This window comes from Toxorhynchites rutilus, chromosome 3 (assembly GCF_029784135.1).
Source record: "Toxorhynchites rutilus septentrionalis strain SRP chromosome 3, ASM2978413v1, whole genome shotgun sequence".
NCBI classification, from domain to species: domain Eukaryota; kingdom Metazoa; phylum Arthropoda; class Insecta; order Diptera; family Culicidae; genus Toxorhynchites; species Toxorhynchites rutilus.
In genome coordinates, this window is record NC_073746.1 from 250,128,047 (window position 1) to 250,143,843 (window position 15,797).

The following is a 15,797-nucleotide window of genomic DNA, read 5'->3' on the forward strand; positions in this document are numbered from 1 at the left end:
CATGGCCATATTGCGAACGAAATTTGAGGGACGCATAATTTCGCGTTTTGGTGATGCCAATTGGCCGTCCAGATCATGCGATTTGAACCCGCTAGACTTTTTTTTTGTGGGGTAATGCGAAAGACCGTGTCTATGCCAACTCTCCGCAAACTCTTGAACATTTGAAAGACAACATTCGTGAAGTTATGACCGAGATACCGCCCCATATGTGCCGAAAAGTCATCGAAAATTACCTGTTCTGGATCAAGGTGTGCGAGGAAGCCCTAGGTGGACATTTGAATGATGTTGTATTTCACACATAATGGCATAAACCAAACTTTGATTTGAAATAAAAGTTTCATCGAAATTCGAATTCTAAGTGTGTTTTATTTCAATTTACTTTCGGAATTTAAAGTTGGAAAACCCTGTATAACGCATTCAAAGACGGCCGAGAAGAGAAGAAACGATTTCCATCCACTTCTTCAACTGATGAAAACATCGACACAATAAAAAGTAATGGTACTCGGAAATCGTTATTAAGGTTTGAGAGGGCTAGTTCATGAATTAAACATCTCTCACGAGTTCGTTCGTATTATTTTGGTTGATGTTTTAGGCACGAGTAAAGTCGCAGTACGACTAGTGCCAAAAGAGCTCAATTTCCTTCGAAAATTTCATCGCAATCAAGTGACTGAAGATATGCTTGAACGGTAAAATTCTGATCAAACGTTCATCCAAAGCATAAAAACTCTTCAGATATGACTTTTTCCTATTTCCGAAACTCAAATTAGGGTAAATGATCTTGGTTGGTCCGATTTAGGGTGTTTTTTCGCAACTAGTAAATGCAAATCGATTTTTCTTCATGAAAATCACATATAATCGATACAAGTTTGGGTTTGTTGAAAAGCTCCAAGTCTCTAGTTGCTGATACTACCATAAGGCGTTGAAATTATTCAAATATTTATGTTTTGTAACGATGATCATGGTTTGACCACCTCTGATCATGGTTAGTCCAAAAAAAGATCATGGTTTGTCCGGCTTTAGAAATCACCATTTTTGAATGAAAACATTCGAATTCTCAAGTACCGTTTTGTCTCAAATTCCGAACACTTAAGCTTTGGTGGTCATTAAACAGTGTCTCATTACTCAATGGTACTCTTTCGCGAAGTTAAATTGCTTTTTGGTTACAATAGAGCCTTCTATTTAACTTGACTACAATAAAATTGTTTTACAAATGAATATTCATGGTGAAAAAGTAAAAATATGTTGAATCACTTTTGTCTCAAATTCCGAACACCATTTTTGTCACTGATTAATATTCCGAACAGCCAAGATGCATTTCTTAAAAAAATCATACTTTTTGAACTACTGGACCGATTCATATGATCGATATATCAAATTAAAGTCAATAAGCTTGTCTTTTCTGGAAAAATGTTATGTTCGCAAAAAAATTTGCTTTCGTAATTATAGATTGTATTTGATTTTTATAGTTCACATCGTTTCGGGACCAAGGGCGCTATATCGGTATCGATATCTGTAATTGATGTTAAAATGAAGTATATAACCAAAAAAAATGTCCAGGTTTTGATTATTAAATTATTTATAACATGAAAGTTCAGTAAATTCACACTGATAAATGAAATGTTCGCAATTTGAATCATGCGTCGAAACTTGATTCATATTCCGAACACTTATTTTAATGAAGATTTCTGCATTTTCTGTTTTTATCCATTTATTTTAGATTATTTTAGATACAAATTCTAGCACTTATCATAAAAACAACAAATAAAATAGTTGAAAAAACTACTAAAACTGAAAAATTAACGATTCTGTTTTTTTCAGAATTTGCCAACGTAAAAATTTAATCATTGGTTTTGACTGTCACTTTTTAGCAAATGCTCAATATTATAAATTATAGGCTGTATAGATACCTGTAAATAATGTTAAGATGAAGGCTATAACCCAAACAATTTCAGGGTTTTGATTATTCAATTATTTATAACATCAAAGTTCAGGAAATTTACATTTGAAATTAAGGGTTCGGAATTTGAGTCATGCGTAGAAATTTGATTCATATTCCGAACATTACTTCAATACTAATTTTAATGAAGATTTCTGCATAAAATATCATTCTTTTTCACCCAGTTAATGAAGGTTCTTACATTCTCTAGCACTTAACATGAAACAACTACAAAAACTGAAAAATGAACGATGCTAGTTTTTTACGGAATTTGATTTGATTAAATGTTTGCGTTTAATAATTGGTTTTGACTGTCACTTTTTTGCAAATGTCTAATATTATGAATTATAGGCTGTGTTGATACCTGTAAATGATGTCAGAATCAAGCCTATACCTTAAAGAATGTCTGTGTTTTCATTATTCGATTATTTATAACATAAAAGTTTAGTAAATTCATATTTAAAAATGCAGTGTTCGGAATATGAGACAAAACGGTAGATGTTGCATTTATCATTGCTTGAGTTTACTGTCATCATATTGATCCATTCATAATTTAGGCTTTCTTCAGAATATTGCATTTTCTTGGGCATTTTAAAAGTGTTCACCTCAATACAATCAACATGCGTTATAATCCAGGAATGGTCTGAATACGTGCGAAATAATAATCTGGTGATCGATTAAAAGTTAGCTCGAATGAGGGGCGCATTGACACCAATAGGTGGTGTATTTTATAATCCTTTAAAATATGTGATTCCGTAAAAATATACTATAAAACTACTGTAAATCATGAAAAAGACAATTTAATTTATATGTTTTGAAACATTCGAATAGCTGATTTGACAAAGGTGTGCTTGATTAGAGCATTCAAAAAAGTGGACAAACCATGATCATATTTTCGACTGGACAAACTAAAATCATTTACCTTACCACTTCGTGGGGTACGTTTCGACAGCATTGAAGACATACAAACGAATTCTCTTCGTTGTTCATTGGAACCAGTGTATTACTTAAAAAGCGGCCTAATTTGAAGGCGATAATATAAATTTAAACGAAAAATACATCATTTTCTTTAAAAACACGGATTCCCGGTACGATTAGTCCATTGATATGGTGAAATACAAAAACGGAAGACTTCTAACGTAACGATGTTTGATTCCAGCCAAAGAAAAATATTAGCTAGCGATGGACAATATTTTCAATGATTCATTTGTAACCATTTCATCACAGTGAAGTTATTTTTCATTGGAAAAACAGCGAAAACTTATAACATCCACGAGATTACCGAAAACAAAACAAATATCCACTCACGTAACGAATTTCCCCAAAAAAAAATAATATCGAAACAACATTCGGAAAAGCAAAGAACACTCACCAAAAATAGTACTATTATAATATTTTACTCATTCGTTATTTTATTCATTTTTTTACAAAATAAATAATTTATTTACATTAGACAATATTCTATTATACGATAAGACCTTATTCAATACAAATTGAGGGATATGAAACTACAGCACTAGGTATCTGAGCAAAGCTACAACTCAGGATGATTTTTTGCTCGAATGGAAGTTCTGAGTGGAATTAATGGTAATATCTAGAACGAACACGACTTGGAATGCTAGGAGACTGATGAAGGGGCTAGTAAGTCAAATTCGATGGGGAGTGGGGAAGAGGTGAGTATTAACCTAGAAGTTTGGATCATAATCTCGGTAGTATCGCCGCGAGTTTGTGTTGTAATGACTATTGGGTGGTGCCGGAGCTTGGTGATACGGAGGATACATGGCCATCACCGGTGGCGGAGGTTCATGCATCATGAAGGCCGCGTCGTGAAACCGATGGTGGCCCGATGGCGCGTATTGCGAACCTTTCATGGCGTAGTCGTCGTAGTAATAGTTGTCAGGATGACGCTGCGAACGCCAGCTGTCGTAGATATTCGACGCACTGCTACCATGCATGGAGTTGGAGAAGCGCTGGGGGGAAGAACAACATTCGATTAAAATGTAAAAGCTAAACATGGATGACCAAGTCCCAAACCTTAGGTTTTACATCGTGTCCGTTATCCTCCCAGGCGTCATCCAGATTGTACAGATCTTCTGAGCCAAAGTTGTCGATTCCACCCATGTGATTCTTATTCAGTTCATTCAGCATGTCAGCCGTCAAGGGCGTTGGAGCCTTCTTTTTGGCAGCTTTTTGACGATTGATGAGCTGGAAAAAAAGGAAAAATGTACAACCTTCTCCCAGTCGAACAAATTATTTCATTTACCACAGTGACACCGAATAGTATAACGAACAGAAGTGAAGCCAATCCAATGACGATAACGGCAATTGCCCACTGGGGTAGAAGCAAATCTTCCTCGTCGGGAGCTACCGTCGGATGATACTGTCTCGGGATGACTAAAAATGGAAGAGAAATTAGAAATTGTTGACATCATCGAAACGCATCATTTTCATACCGGTGAAATCAGTTGATACCGGATCCACCTTGAATCTACCTAGCAGGAAAACCTCCTTCACGCGAGGTACTGCCGACGCGTTCTCGTTCATCCGACTGTTTTGTACCTGTGAATTTTCTCCGTCCTCTTCGTCCTCCAGATCCGTGCTAGGTTCGATGGTGGTTGTCGGCATCGGGGCTGGTGTCAACGCGTCGTGGAACATTTTCTTAATCTCCAGCGTGTTAACATCTCGCGTAAGATCGGACAGTTCCACGAAATAATCCACCAGCACGCTACCCTTGCTGAAGCTGTCGATGCGTACCTTTTTGTACCAGGTGCTAAGATTCTGGGCTTTGCTGTAAACCTCATTCAGTTGAGCCTCTACGTCTCTGGCAAGCTGCTTCCATTCGGCGGTGTTGTGGTCCAGCAGCTCAGGCACCCACTTGACGCCATCAACGATGCGAATTGTACCGGCCAGGTCACATTCTGAGTGACACAAACCAGGCTCGGTTGGTCTGTGACAAAGAACAAGATGTAATAAATAAATCGAGGACCATAGATCAAGTAAAGGACCTGGTTGAATAAGAAAGCATAAAGTGCCCCCAAACCTAATCTAACTCTATGGAAAATATATGATGATGATGGTCCCACCTCATTCCCCTACAAAGGTTTGAGCAGGACGAGTTATCTTATTGATAATAATTGAGTTACTGTATTTCTTTATTACATCATACTAACCAGTGAGCACATCAAATTGAAAAGAAAACGGACTGGTTATCCCGCAGACATAGATTACTAATCGAAAAAACAATTCAAGCCTTTCTCTAAAGTATTCATTCCATGGCATGTCGAGAGAATTTCCAACCCGGGAAGACCCTAGACAGATCGGGAATTGAACCCAATGCCTATGTCAATATTAGCCATGAACTTACAAGGGAAATCCCGCTTTATCAGATCCCAGGCCACTGCCCCATAGGATCTATGGCGAAAAACGTACTTTTTACTTTTTTGCACGCCATTCTCAATAGCTTCGAGATAAAAATTTGAAATAATACTCATACATCTTACTATGATGTATCGAGAAATATCGTAAAAAATAATTTCATCAAAAAGTCAAGGACAAAAACTTGTTTTGATATTTGGAAAAAAATGGAGATTTTGAGATTCAATACTGCTTTAATTTACATTTAAATGTGTTTTTTGATTTGTGTGTTTTTTTTTCCTGAAAATTTCGAGCATTACGCGGTACGACAACATTTTTCCATGTCTGCAATTTATTTTAATTTTCCTAAAATCTATAATTTTATTGTGTTCGTGTATTCGTAAAACTGCTCCCAAACCTTATCACCAATGCTATGGTAAATGTTGTATCGGGTACCAAATTAGAAAACAAGGTAATTTTTCTGACGAATTTCATGCCAACTCGACTAGTCGTTGGCAGCACCATCTCATAGCAGTGAAACGTTGTGGGTGTAAAGACATGGGTCATGTCTTTGCATGCTGCAAATTTTCGAAAAAAATATAGACTACTTTTTGGAGTCAAATTTTTTTTTCTCAATTTTTTACAAAAAATTATAACTTAAAAACTATGATATCTACAAAATTATTGTCAAAGTATGAAATGTAGGAAATTGTTTAAATTTTTTTTCAACTTTTGAACAATTTAAACTTAATTTTCGTAGTGAATTTCGTTTAGTAAACATATTATTTTCACTACCATTTGTGCTTCTATACCTTTTTGGAACAAGATTTTCAATAATTTTGATCGAAATTTCAATACGCGCAGTCTACATCTTAGTGTTTACCCAACCTTAATGACAATATATTGACCACCTGTTTTAAATCATCCAGATAAGGTAGTACGTTTGTAAACTTATGCCTTAATCAATTTGCCGGTGTAGTGTTTCGGAAGATTTTTAAACACGATGCAGTAAGGAAAGTGCTTAAACGAAACTGAGCGTAAATTAAACTTTTCTGGACTACTATTTGGAGTTTCAAAAGAGTTAAGCTAACAGATTTCTGAACAATGAAAAGAATTTCATCCGAAAAAACAACTGTTCTGAACAATCACAGTCCTACGTCAAACTTTCGTCCGTGCCCCTAGGCTCAGAGCCTTCTACTTTTTTAACAGTGCATTTAAAATGTTATTTTTTTCTAAACACAGGGTGGCGCATAAGTCATGCAACCGATTTGCACAAAAAAAATTCGTATAAAAAAATGTCTCACGATACATAATTTTTATTCTCGAATAAAAAAAGATATAAAATCGACAACTGAATCGCTTAGGAACCAACATGCTCGATAGTTGCAGCGCGATCGTTATTTTTTTTCCTTCAGAGAGCGTTGCGTGACTTTTGCGCCACTCTGTAGTTCATTCATTTTCCAACAACTTTGCCAAACAACATGTTTTAATCAGGATTTAGAGTTAAGATTTCTCGTAAGAAAGTTCGATGATTTTGAAAACGCTCAGTCGCACTTTAAGTTGATCATATGATAATGACAATTATAATTTAGGTAGCTTCCATCATATGTACCAAGTTTCAATAACATCGATGAGGCTCGCGTCAAAATTTGCTGTTTTTCGGCTGATTTGGCGTGGAAATGCTCCATAATCTCTTAAAAAAACCATATAAGTATTCAGACACTTTCAATTCACCAGTACAATGAAATAATTTTATGAAAAATTGCAGACGGTCAAAAAATGGAATGATATTTTATTACCGTGCAAGACTAAACAATTTATAGAAAAATTCACAAACATAAAAAACACATACGAACACATTTGAATACAGTAGTACTGCGTTTCAAGAAAAAAAACATTATTTCGAAATAAAAAAAAAAATTGTGCCGCGCAACACCAAAATTCTGAAAAAAAAAATCACACAAATCTAGAAAAGCTGTAGGAACAAATATAAATACAAATTAAGGCAGCGCTGAATCTCAAAATCCCAAAAAGAATTACATAATTTAACTACTCAATTTCACAAAAAACACCACAACACTTGCTGCTGTTGTTGTATTATTGTAATCGGAATTCAATTCGGATTCTGATTTTGAAGAGTACATTCGCGTTAACGGCATTAAGCTTCGTCTGCTTTCATTGTGTTCGAAAATGATTATGGACTTTCAAGTGGAATAATCATGCCAAGTGGAATTTCAAGTGGAACAATCATGGAATAATGGAAGTTTACTTTTACGTATCAATATGTATTGTCTGTAATAAAGTAACACTTTTTTTCGGGAATTGGGAAAAATTTCCAAACGGAAATTTGTCTAATAATAACTTTGTATTATGATGGTGATTGTTCGGGAAATTAACAAAAAAAATATAGACAAATAGTTAGGTAAATGTCAGGACTATATTTGTAAAGTATTCAAATAACATGAAGTAGAAATTTTCATTCAAATTTCAACGATTTAAAACTGCCTTCGGCCCTGCTAATCTGGTAGAGTAACCGAATGTGAGCATATATAGACCGAATGTAAACAACTCGGTCTATATAACGCACACCAACAAATCATTCGTGAACCTGAAAACGTTTTTTATTACAGAGTCAGGTAGGAACTAACCCTGGTTCAAAAATGAATTCGCTATAAGCGTTGTTTAAACCAAGATAGAAAGTTCTTTTTTTCGTTCAAAATGACTGAAATTTTTCAAAATGCGGTTGGAAAAACTGATCTTAACTATTCATTGAAAAGAGGGTGCATGCCGATTCAAACTTATATGACCATATTGACGTGACATGATGATGTTCCGGATCAGGTTTCCGAAAAAAATTATGACTTTTTTATGATCAGAAACAAGTCCCATCATGCGACATATCGAACTTCACGAATTGTCACAACTAGCACATTGTTGACCATTCCAGGGGTTTTTGGCCATATTAGGATAATCTGGATGGTCACCGGATGACCTGCATAACAAACTTTAAATTGATATATGAAAAAGGCCCAAATTTGTCATTTGGTACCCTATTCAATATTCTCCATAGAGCTGGTGATTTGACTTGGGGCACTTTTTACTTCCTCACCCACCAGGGCCCTATCATCTTACCTCATCGTTGTTGTAGTTGTCGTTGTTGTACTGGTGGTACTGGTCGTGCTGGTTGAAGATGCAGCAAGTAATTTCTCCAAAAACTCCTGTTGCTTCTGTTGTTCCAGGAGCTTCTCGATGGACAGTGGGGTAGTCGATGGCGTTGGCCAGCCGGTGAACTCGGTTGTGGCACGTGTGGGTGGTCCCTTGTGAATGGTTATAACAGGTGCACCTGGTCCTTTTGCGACTACTGGTTTCGCAGTTGTTGGACGTCCTACGCCAGGTTTTTTAATGCCCGGTCGGCTGGGGAAAACTACTTTGAAATTGCTGTTTGCCGCATTGCTAGGAGTGGTTGATTCCGTGCTCGACTCTTTAGGAACCAATGCCGAAACATCGTTGAATTTGATTTTGCTCAGTAAACTGGTTGGATCGATGATTTCGGGTTCAGGTTTTTTATCCTCCTCGGAAGGTTTATATCCTGGGGGCAAGAATTTGCTTATGTCTTCACTGAACACAATCGGTGGTTTGGTGGATGATTCTTCCTTTGGTGGCTTGTATCCAGGAGGAAGTAATTTACTAACGTCGTCGAACACTATTTTAGGTTCATCCTTTGGTGGTTTATAACCCGGAGGAAGAAATTTACCAATATCGTCGTCTACTACAGATGACGACGGTGTCGTTGTTGGTTTTTTCGTTGTTTTGAATGTTTTATACCCAGGTGGTAATAGCTTACTGACATCGTCTTCCAGGACGACGACTTTAGGTGCCTTTGTAGTGGGACCGATTTCTGCCTGTGCATTAAATCCGGGCGGCAAGAATGAACTGACATCTACATTCTGAGCTTTTTTCAAGACGTCCAAGGTACCATTGGGCTTATCGTTTACCTTGACCTTACTTATCAGCTCCTTCAGATTATTCGTTGTCTTCACTTCCTCCTCCGTTCGGTTGACCCTGTAGTCTTTCGGCAGTAAAGAGCTCAGTTCCTGGATTGGTACATTACTCTTATATGATCGACTGATGTTCGCTGGTCGGAAACGTCCGCCAAGATCGGCCTTCAATGGTTCTTCGTTCAACGTGTCCTTCGAAGCAGCAGCGGACGTTGAACTGCTCGTTCCAAACTTTTTCTTATGTTTATAATCGGCTGGTAACAGCTGGTCGTCCACAGCGATATCGTCAAAATTGATCTTCTTGACTATATTTTCCGTTGCATTATTAGATTTCACAGGTGCAGCTGGCACTGGTTTCGATTTCTTAGTTGTTGTAGCTCTGCCATTAGGTTGGAACTTCCGAATAACGACAGGTGGTAGCGAAGTTGACCCAGGCAATCTTACGTCTTCGGTAGCCATTTCCTTCAGCACTGGGAATTTTCCCGTAAGAACCCCGCTCGAAAGTTCGGACTGTACTCGGTCTAACTTGTCGATGATACTCTCTGTAGACTGCAGCTGTGCATTCACCGTCTTCTCAGTGGTTGTTATTTCCGCCTCATCGGATAAAGATATTACCGTTTCTTGTGGAGAAATCGTACTCTTTTCTGCATCTTGGATCCTTGGTGTGGTAGCTTCAGGTTCATCATTCTCGTTACTGTTCTTGGAGTCGAGCTCAGACAAGCTCTGCTTCTTTTCCTCCTGTTCGACCTGTGGGAAGGGCAAGAATCTAGCTCCCGAAACACTCCTGCTCGTTTGAACCGAGGCAACAACAACCCAACTTTCCGTGGTTGCGTTCGAAGTAGTCTCCGTCTCCAGAGAACTGTTGGCAAGTCGTTCAGTTGTGGTGCTCAGCTCCTGAGAGGTCGATTCCGTTGTCGTGGTTGGTGTTTTACTAGTCGTGGAAGTTGTTTCAATTGGAGCTGCTTTTGTAGTTTCCGCTACCACCTCTTCTAAAGATGAAACAGTTCCAGACTGTCTCCTTGGATCTTCCTCCGAGAAGATCAACATGTCGATGTCGTCCTTTGAATCCTCCAGCTCTGGAGCTGGTGCAGGCTGAATCTCTGACTGGTCATCTGGTTTCACCGTGGTACTAATTGGAGGATCTTCTTCGTCATAAAGATATTCATCGTCATAAGCGGACTCAGTGTCCTTCTTATCACTTTGACCCGAGGCTTCTGAGGGGATATCCTTCCGCGGTTCCTCTGTATAATCCTCCCCCTCCTCTCCCTCCTCTTCGGAATCATCGTCGAAGGTCTCGGCGTCTCCATTTGGTAAATAGAAGTTATCGGTCAAAATCACTGTATGATCCTCGATTTTTTCCGCATTGCTTGGTCCAGTACCTTCCTGCAACACGTCGTAATACTCGTTTTCGTTGATGTTGTTCAAACTACCTCCGCGTTCCTCGTTTTCGTAATCTTTCCCCGTGGAGCTTGTGGGTGCACTGTGGGTCGTACTGGTGACCAGTTTCTTCTCGTCCTCGTTCGCACTGATCGAATTGTTCTTCTGTGACGTCGGTTTGAAGTCCTTAATTTCCTTGTTGTCATCCACGAACTCGTTGCTATCCTTAGCATCCTCTGCGTAGTCGTCGTAATCGTAGATCACCTCGGCCGACTTGGCGGACCCATTGTGGGTGATATTAATCGATGGGATCACTGGACGAGCCGGAAGATGAATGAAGCGAGAGTGCGACGGTGGCTTCGCCGTCGTTGTTGTCGATGTGGTGCTAGTGGTGCTAGTGCTTTTGGATTTGATGGAATTGATGAATGTCCCCCGGGCGGATGTGCCGGTGCTGTACGAGGGAACACGCTTCGAGTCGAAGGCCTGGCGGAATGTAGTCGGTGCCGGCGGTCTGTGGAAGAAAGGGAGAGGTATGAGTATCAACTAACAATAACGTCGATTCATAGTAAAAACAAAAAATGGCTTAGTAATCATTTGTTTGAAATTGCATCTGAATCAATTCTCAATGAATGAATGAATGGATATTTTGAAAGTTTGCCGAACATTCTTCTTGTAAGTGTGTCAACTCTTTTGAACTGGATGGTGGTCCTGAAAAGGATCGAATGGTTTGCGTAGCGATGTAGAAACAACTGAAGATGGTTCATATATGATTCATTCCTGTTGATTATTCAACTGGATCAATTTCAGACAGTGGTTCGATGTGGCTATTGGCCTTAGCTGTAGTTTTCCAGTGTCTGCGACGAGGTTTCGTATCACGGAAGGCATATTTTCGATCGTCCTAGGGTAGCAGCAATCTCTCGCTGAGTTTTTCTTTACCATTTTCCTAACCATTGACATTCCGTTCAGTTATAGCATCGATTAATTTTCTTTCAAATTACTCCTATAATTGACGTTTGAATACATCAGGATCGAAAGTTATCGAGATGTTGCACGATTTGACGCCATGTTCATTTTTCATGCCATTAAATGTTTCTTTGGGAGTTCGCATTGAGATTTTCTATTCCCATTGGCTTGGGGTTCTCGAATACTTCTTGCATTATGTCCCAAATCGAGAAACCCAAATCGAAAAGGATGGTCACAAGTCTTTAGGTAGAAAGAGTAGTAAATTTTCATTACATCATACTTATGCTACCTTTACTGCATGTAAGGTGGTAGAGTCCTGCTGAGCGTCCCATTTTCGGTTGCGATTGGCATTTATTTTAACATCTTTCTGTATAAAAAGACGCCCTACCGAAGATATGGCACCCCCAAACCATGGTATATTTTGAAACCGCGAAACTGTTGGGATTGATGCTGCGTATATTCAGTAATTTCTATGCCATTATCCACGTTGTTCAACAGCTCTATTCAATCCGGAAATTTCCCCAAAGCACGAAAACAATCATTTGTCATCTTTGTGTATTAAAAATATGTAAGAGAAATTTGAAAAATTATCGTAGAATCGCTTACTTATGTGCTAAAGGCTGCCCCGACTCAAATTGCATCATTTTCAAATGGATGTAACTTTTTCAACATTGGGTATTTTCCATTGAAAATTTTGTGTAAAATTAGCTCAATGCGTATTGTGTAGGTTCCATAAGGGGATGTGCGAAAATGGAGTCGAAAGAACAACAGCAGCGTAGAAGAATTTGCGCACGTACCTCCTAAATCTGGATCTCTCTCCTCGTACCATTAGCAGTAAGCTGGGAATGGTACAATCTACAGTGAGTCGTGTTTCAAATTGGTATAACGAACGCTTGACCATCGCTCGGAGGGAAAAAAGGTGGCCTAAATGGATTTCCGTATAGTGTAAAGCAGGGCTCGGGATAGTCAAGGTTCTATGGAGCCATCGGCCTTCGCATTCAATTGGAAATGAGTTGTTGCTTCTTCCAGCAATTTCTCTGTCAACATTAATCAAGAGCCACTTGGGCGTTTCCGTTGCTTTCTGCTCTACGATGGTCCGTGTTCATTTCATTTTTCGCCGTCAAATGAGTTTTACCGCATATTGAAATGGCTATCCCTCCTCCTCCCCCCAGACTGAATTCGTTTCTCTCTCTCATTTGCAAATTGTGGATGAACTCACGGTGGTTAAACAATGAAGCCATCCATTAATGGTGTAACTACTTTTTGCATCGGAAATCAAGCTTTCGTTCCACTTCATATGGGCGATAAAATAATTGTACACAACGCGGGCAACGAAGTACATTTCAGGGTGGAGTAATAGTGGTAAAGTAAAATCAGGTTGAATGGAGAGACTGATTTGTATTCACTCGGCACGTCAATTGGAACAAATATTTGCCTCAACTCATTTGACTCAGTAGCAAGAGAGAGGTGGACGTTTATGGAAGTAGTCCTACTCGAAGCAAAGCGACTGAGAGCAAAGTCGATTGTCATGTTTCGTCTTCGAAAATTGTGTACAAGATCACATGCGCGTAACTCAAGCTTTTGAGAGAAATCCGAACATTTCAGTTAGAGATGTGGCGAAGAAACTAAATGTAAGCAGAAGTTTCATGCAAAATATAAAAAGAAACGTGAAGGACGCGTACAAAGTCCAAAAGTCAACGAATCGCAATGAACGGCAGAATACGGTGGCAAAATCACGTACACGAAAGCTCTACACATAGAGGAAAACAGGGTAAAACCGACACCCCAAAGGTTTTCCAGACATTCCCAAGATCTGCCATGTGTCTTCGATTTCAAATCTTTACCGAACCTCTCTTCAACTGTTTATGAACCATTCTACAGTATCTGTTGATCATTTTTTGAATAGTTTCAAATTATTAAGAGATAAACATCTACGTGAAATATGCCGATGAACGATGATCGAAGGGATACTATGACCTCTGCCAGGCTTTTTGTTGACATGCCCGATTCAACGTTGGTTTTGGCTGTGTTATCAGTTCAGATCAGTCGTATTGTCTTTCGAATATAAACACGAGGCATCTACAGAAAAAATAAGAACACATTTTTCCTGTCTGTAAAACACAAACCAGGTGTCGGTTTTGCCCTGACTGAAAGTGTCGGTGCTACCCCGAATGGACTCCACATTTCAAAACAATGTTTTCGAGCATTGATAAACAACAACACCACCTACCATCTCACATACTATACTGAACAATGATCTACGATGAATGAAGCTCATAAAAGTATCGACTTTTCCAAAATTTTCCGACTTAAACACTTAAACTCCACGAGCGAAATTTTACATTGACTGTCTCCTGTTTGCTAATCTGTTTTGTTGTTTGTTTTGACAGCAAAGCGACTTCCGCAACTGTGGAATGACTCGAAACGTAAGAAATGACAAGTGCGTACTGGAGACATCGGAAAATTTTCAGAAAATTGCTTCTTTCAGAAAATATCCGGGGGTGTCGGTTTTACCCATATTGTCGGGTTTTCTCTGATTTCCCCTAGATACTCCCACATTGCCTCGTTATGGATGACGAGAAATATGTCAAAGCTGACCACCAGCAGCTCTCGGAGCTCCAGTTTTTTACTGCTCATCATAAGTTTGCTGTTCTTGAGGACGTTCGAAGGTAGAAGATATTGAAGTTTTCTACAAAAACAAATAAAAAGCAATTTGGCAAGCAGTTTTTTTTTGCTCGAATGGGAAGCGGAGCTCCCTATTCGTGACAACCGGTGCGATCAATGAATAGTTTTATCTTATGGAATGTCTCCGAAAGCGTCTACTAGTTAAACCGAGGAAAATATGAAGAAAACCTGGGTTTTCGCACAAAAAAGTAGGTCCAAACGTTGTGCAAGATATTATGAATAGTATGAAGAGGAAGGTTCGTGCATTTGGATATGGAAAGGAAGTTAAATAACAAAACATGGTAAAAGTTGAATAATATATTTAATTTGATTCCCTGAAACTTTGAAGATGATCGGTTGAATGGGTGAATTTGGTCAAACCTATTGAATTTTTCCAAACCTCGTGATGCAATTTGATTCGGGATAGCCTCTATGTAGGGGAGATGGGAGTAAGACGGAAATGTTTAAGAAAACTTTCGAAATAATTGTCCAAGTGTTTTATAAAAATGTGTTTTTTCATGGTTTTTACTGAAATTAAAACAAGTCGAAAAGTAGAACATTTTTATCGATGCGGGTATAACGGACATGTAGTGGGGGGGAATATGGACAGGTTAATAATATACGGAGCGTAGAAATTAATCGCTCGCGAGAGGAATAATTTCCATGATGCATTGGATGTGACTGTCCATTTCAACCCCAACAGTGCAATTACTTGAACAATTTAAATTTACCATTTACTTTTCCGTACATACCTAATATCGCTTCTCTGTCAACTCACAAACCGAAATATAACCATCAGCGAATTCAATTTTGCAATTGAACCACTCAAAATGCTTAATATCGAAGCCGCAAAAATTACATCCACACGCGGAATCATGTTTGATTTTCGGTTTTTGTTTCCCTATTTTAAACCGTCATAGGACGGTTTAAATATTCTAGAATAGCATGTAGAATGGGTTCCCATCAACAGAAATTTGAAATTCATAATGCAACTATACAAATCAACCTGTCCATCATACCCCCACTGTCCGTCTTACCCGCGGTTCCCCTACAAGCTCTTCGAGGTAATTGTGCTCGAATTCATGCACCATGCATGAACGAATTCCCAGATTCCTATATTTTCGAGCAGTTATGGACACCATGTCGGCCGAGCGACGAAAGGTGCTACAAAAATGCTGGAATATTACCTCACCTTGCCTCCCGCAGGCAACAATGTCTATAGTTTCAGCTATAATTCTACAAGATAACTTGAACAGAGCGATCACTGTAGCTTTGCTTTCTCTCTTTCTCGCTAAGCTGTCATTCAAAACACGAAAGCAAGTGCTACATTTAAAAACAAAACATTGAAGCAGTGGTTGAATGGTTGCAACAGTAAAAGGTAATTTCCCAAATCAAATGACTTGCTAACACGGTAGGCTTATATTTTCATTATTCTCAAAAGTAAACTTCATCTTATTTCAGCTGTTGCGGCACAAATGTCATGCACCAAACCCGTCCTGGAGAAC

The 15,797-nt window shown here is 38.7% G+C and overlaps 1 protein-coding gene across 2 annotated transcripts in view; it reads right to left on the reverse strand.

The window, feature by feature from the left end:
- Nucleotides 1-3,314: 3,314 nt before the first annotated feature.
- LOC129777737 (mucin-2) overlaps nt 3,315-15,797 on the reverse strand; it is a 169,407-nt gene continuing 156,924 nt past the window's right edge. For both annotated transcript variants that reach the window (XM_055784194.1, XM_055784193.1), the window contains 5 exons: nt 8,423-11,176; nt 4,390-4,883; nt 4,200-4,330; nt 3,971-4,141; nt 3,315-3,906 (listed from right to left, as the gene is read on the reverse strand). In XM_055784194.1, the coding sequence (XP_055640169.1) occupies nt 3,622-3,906; nt 3,971-4,141; nt 4,200-4,330; nt 4,390-4,883; nt 8,423-11,176 (3,835 nt within the window). In that variant the 3' untranslated portion in view covers nt 3,315-3,621. The remainder of the gene's footprint in view (nt 3,907-3,970; nt 4,142-4,199; nt 4,331-4,389; nt 4,884-8,422; nt 11,177-15,797) is intronic.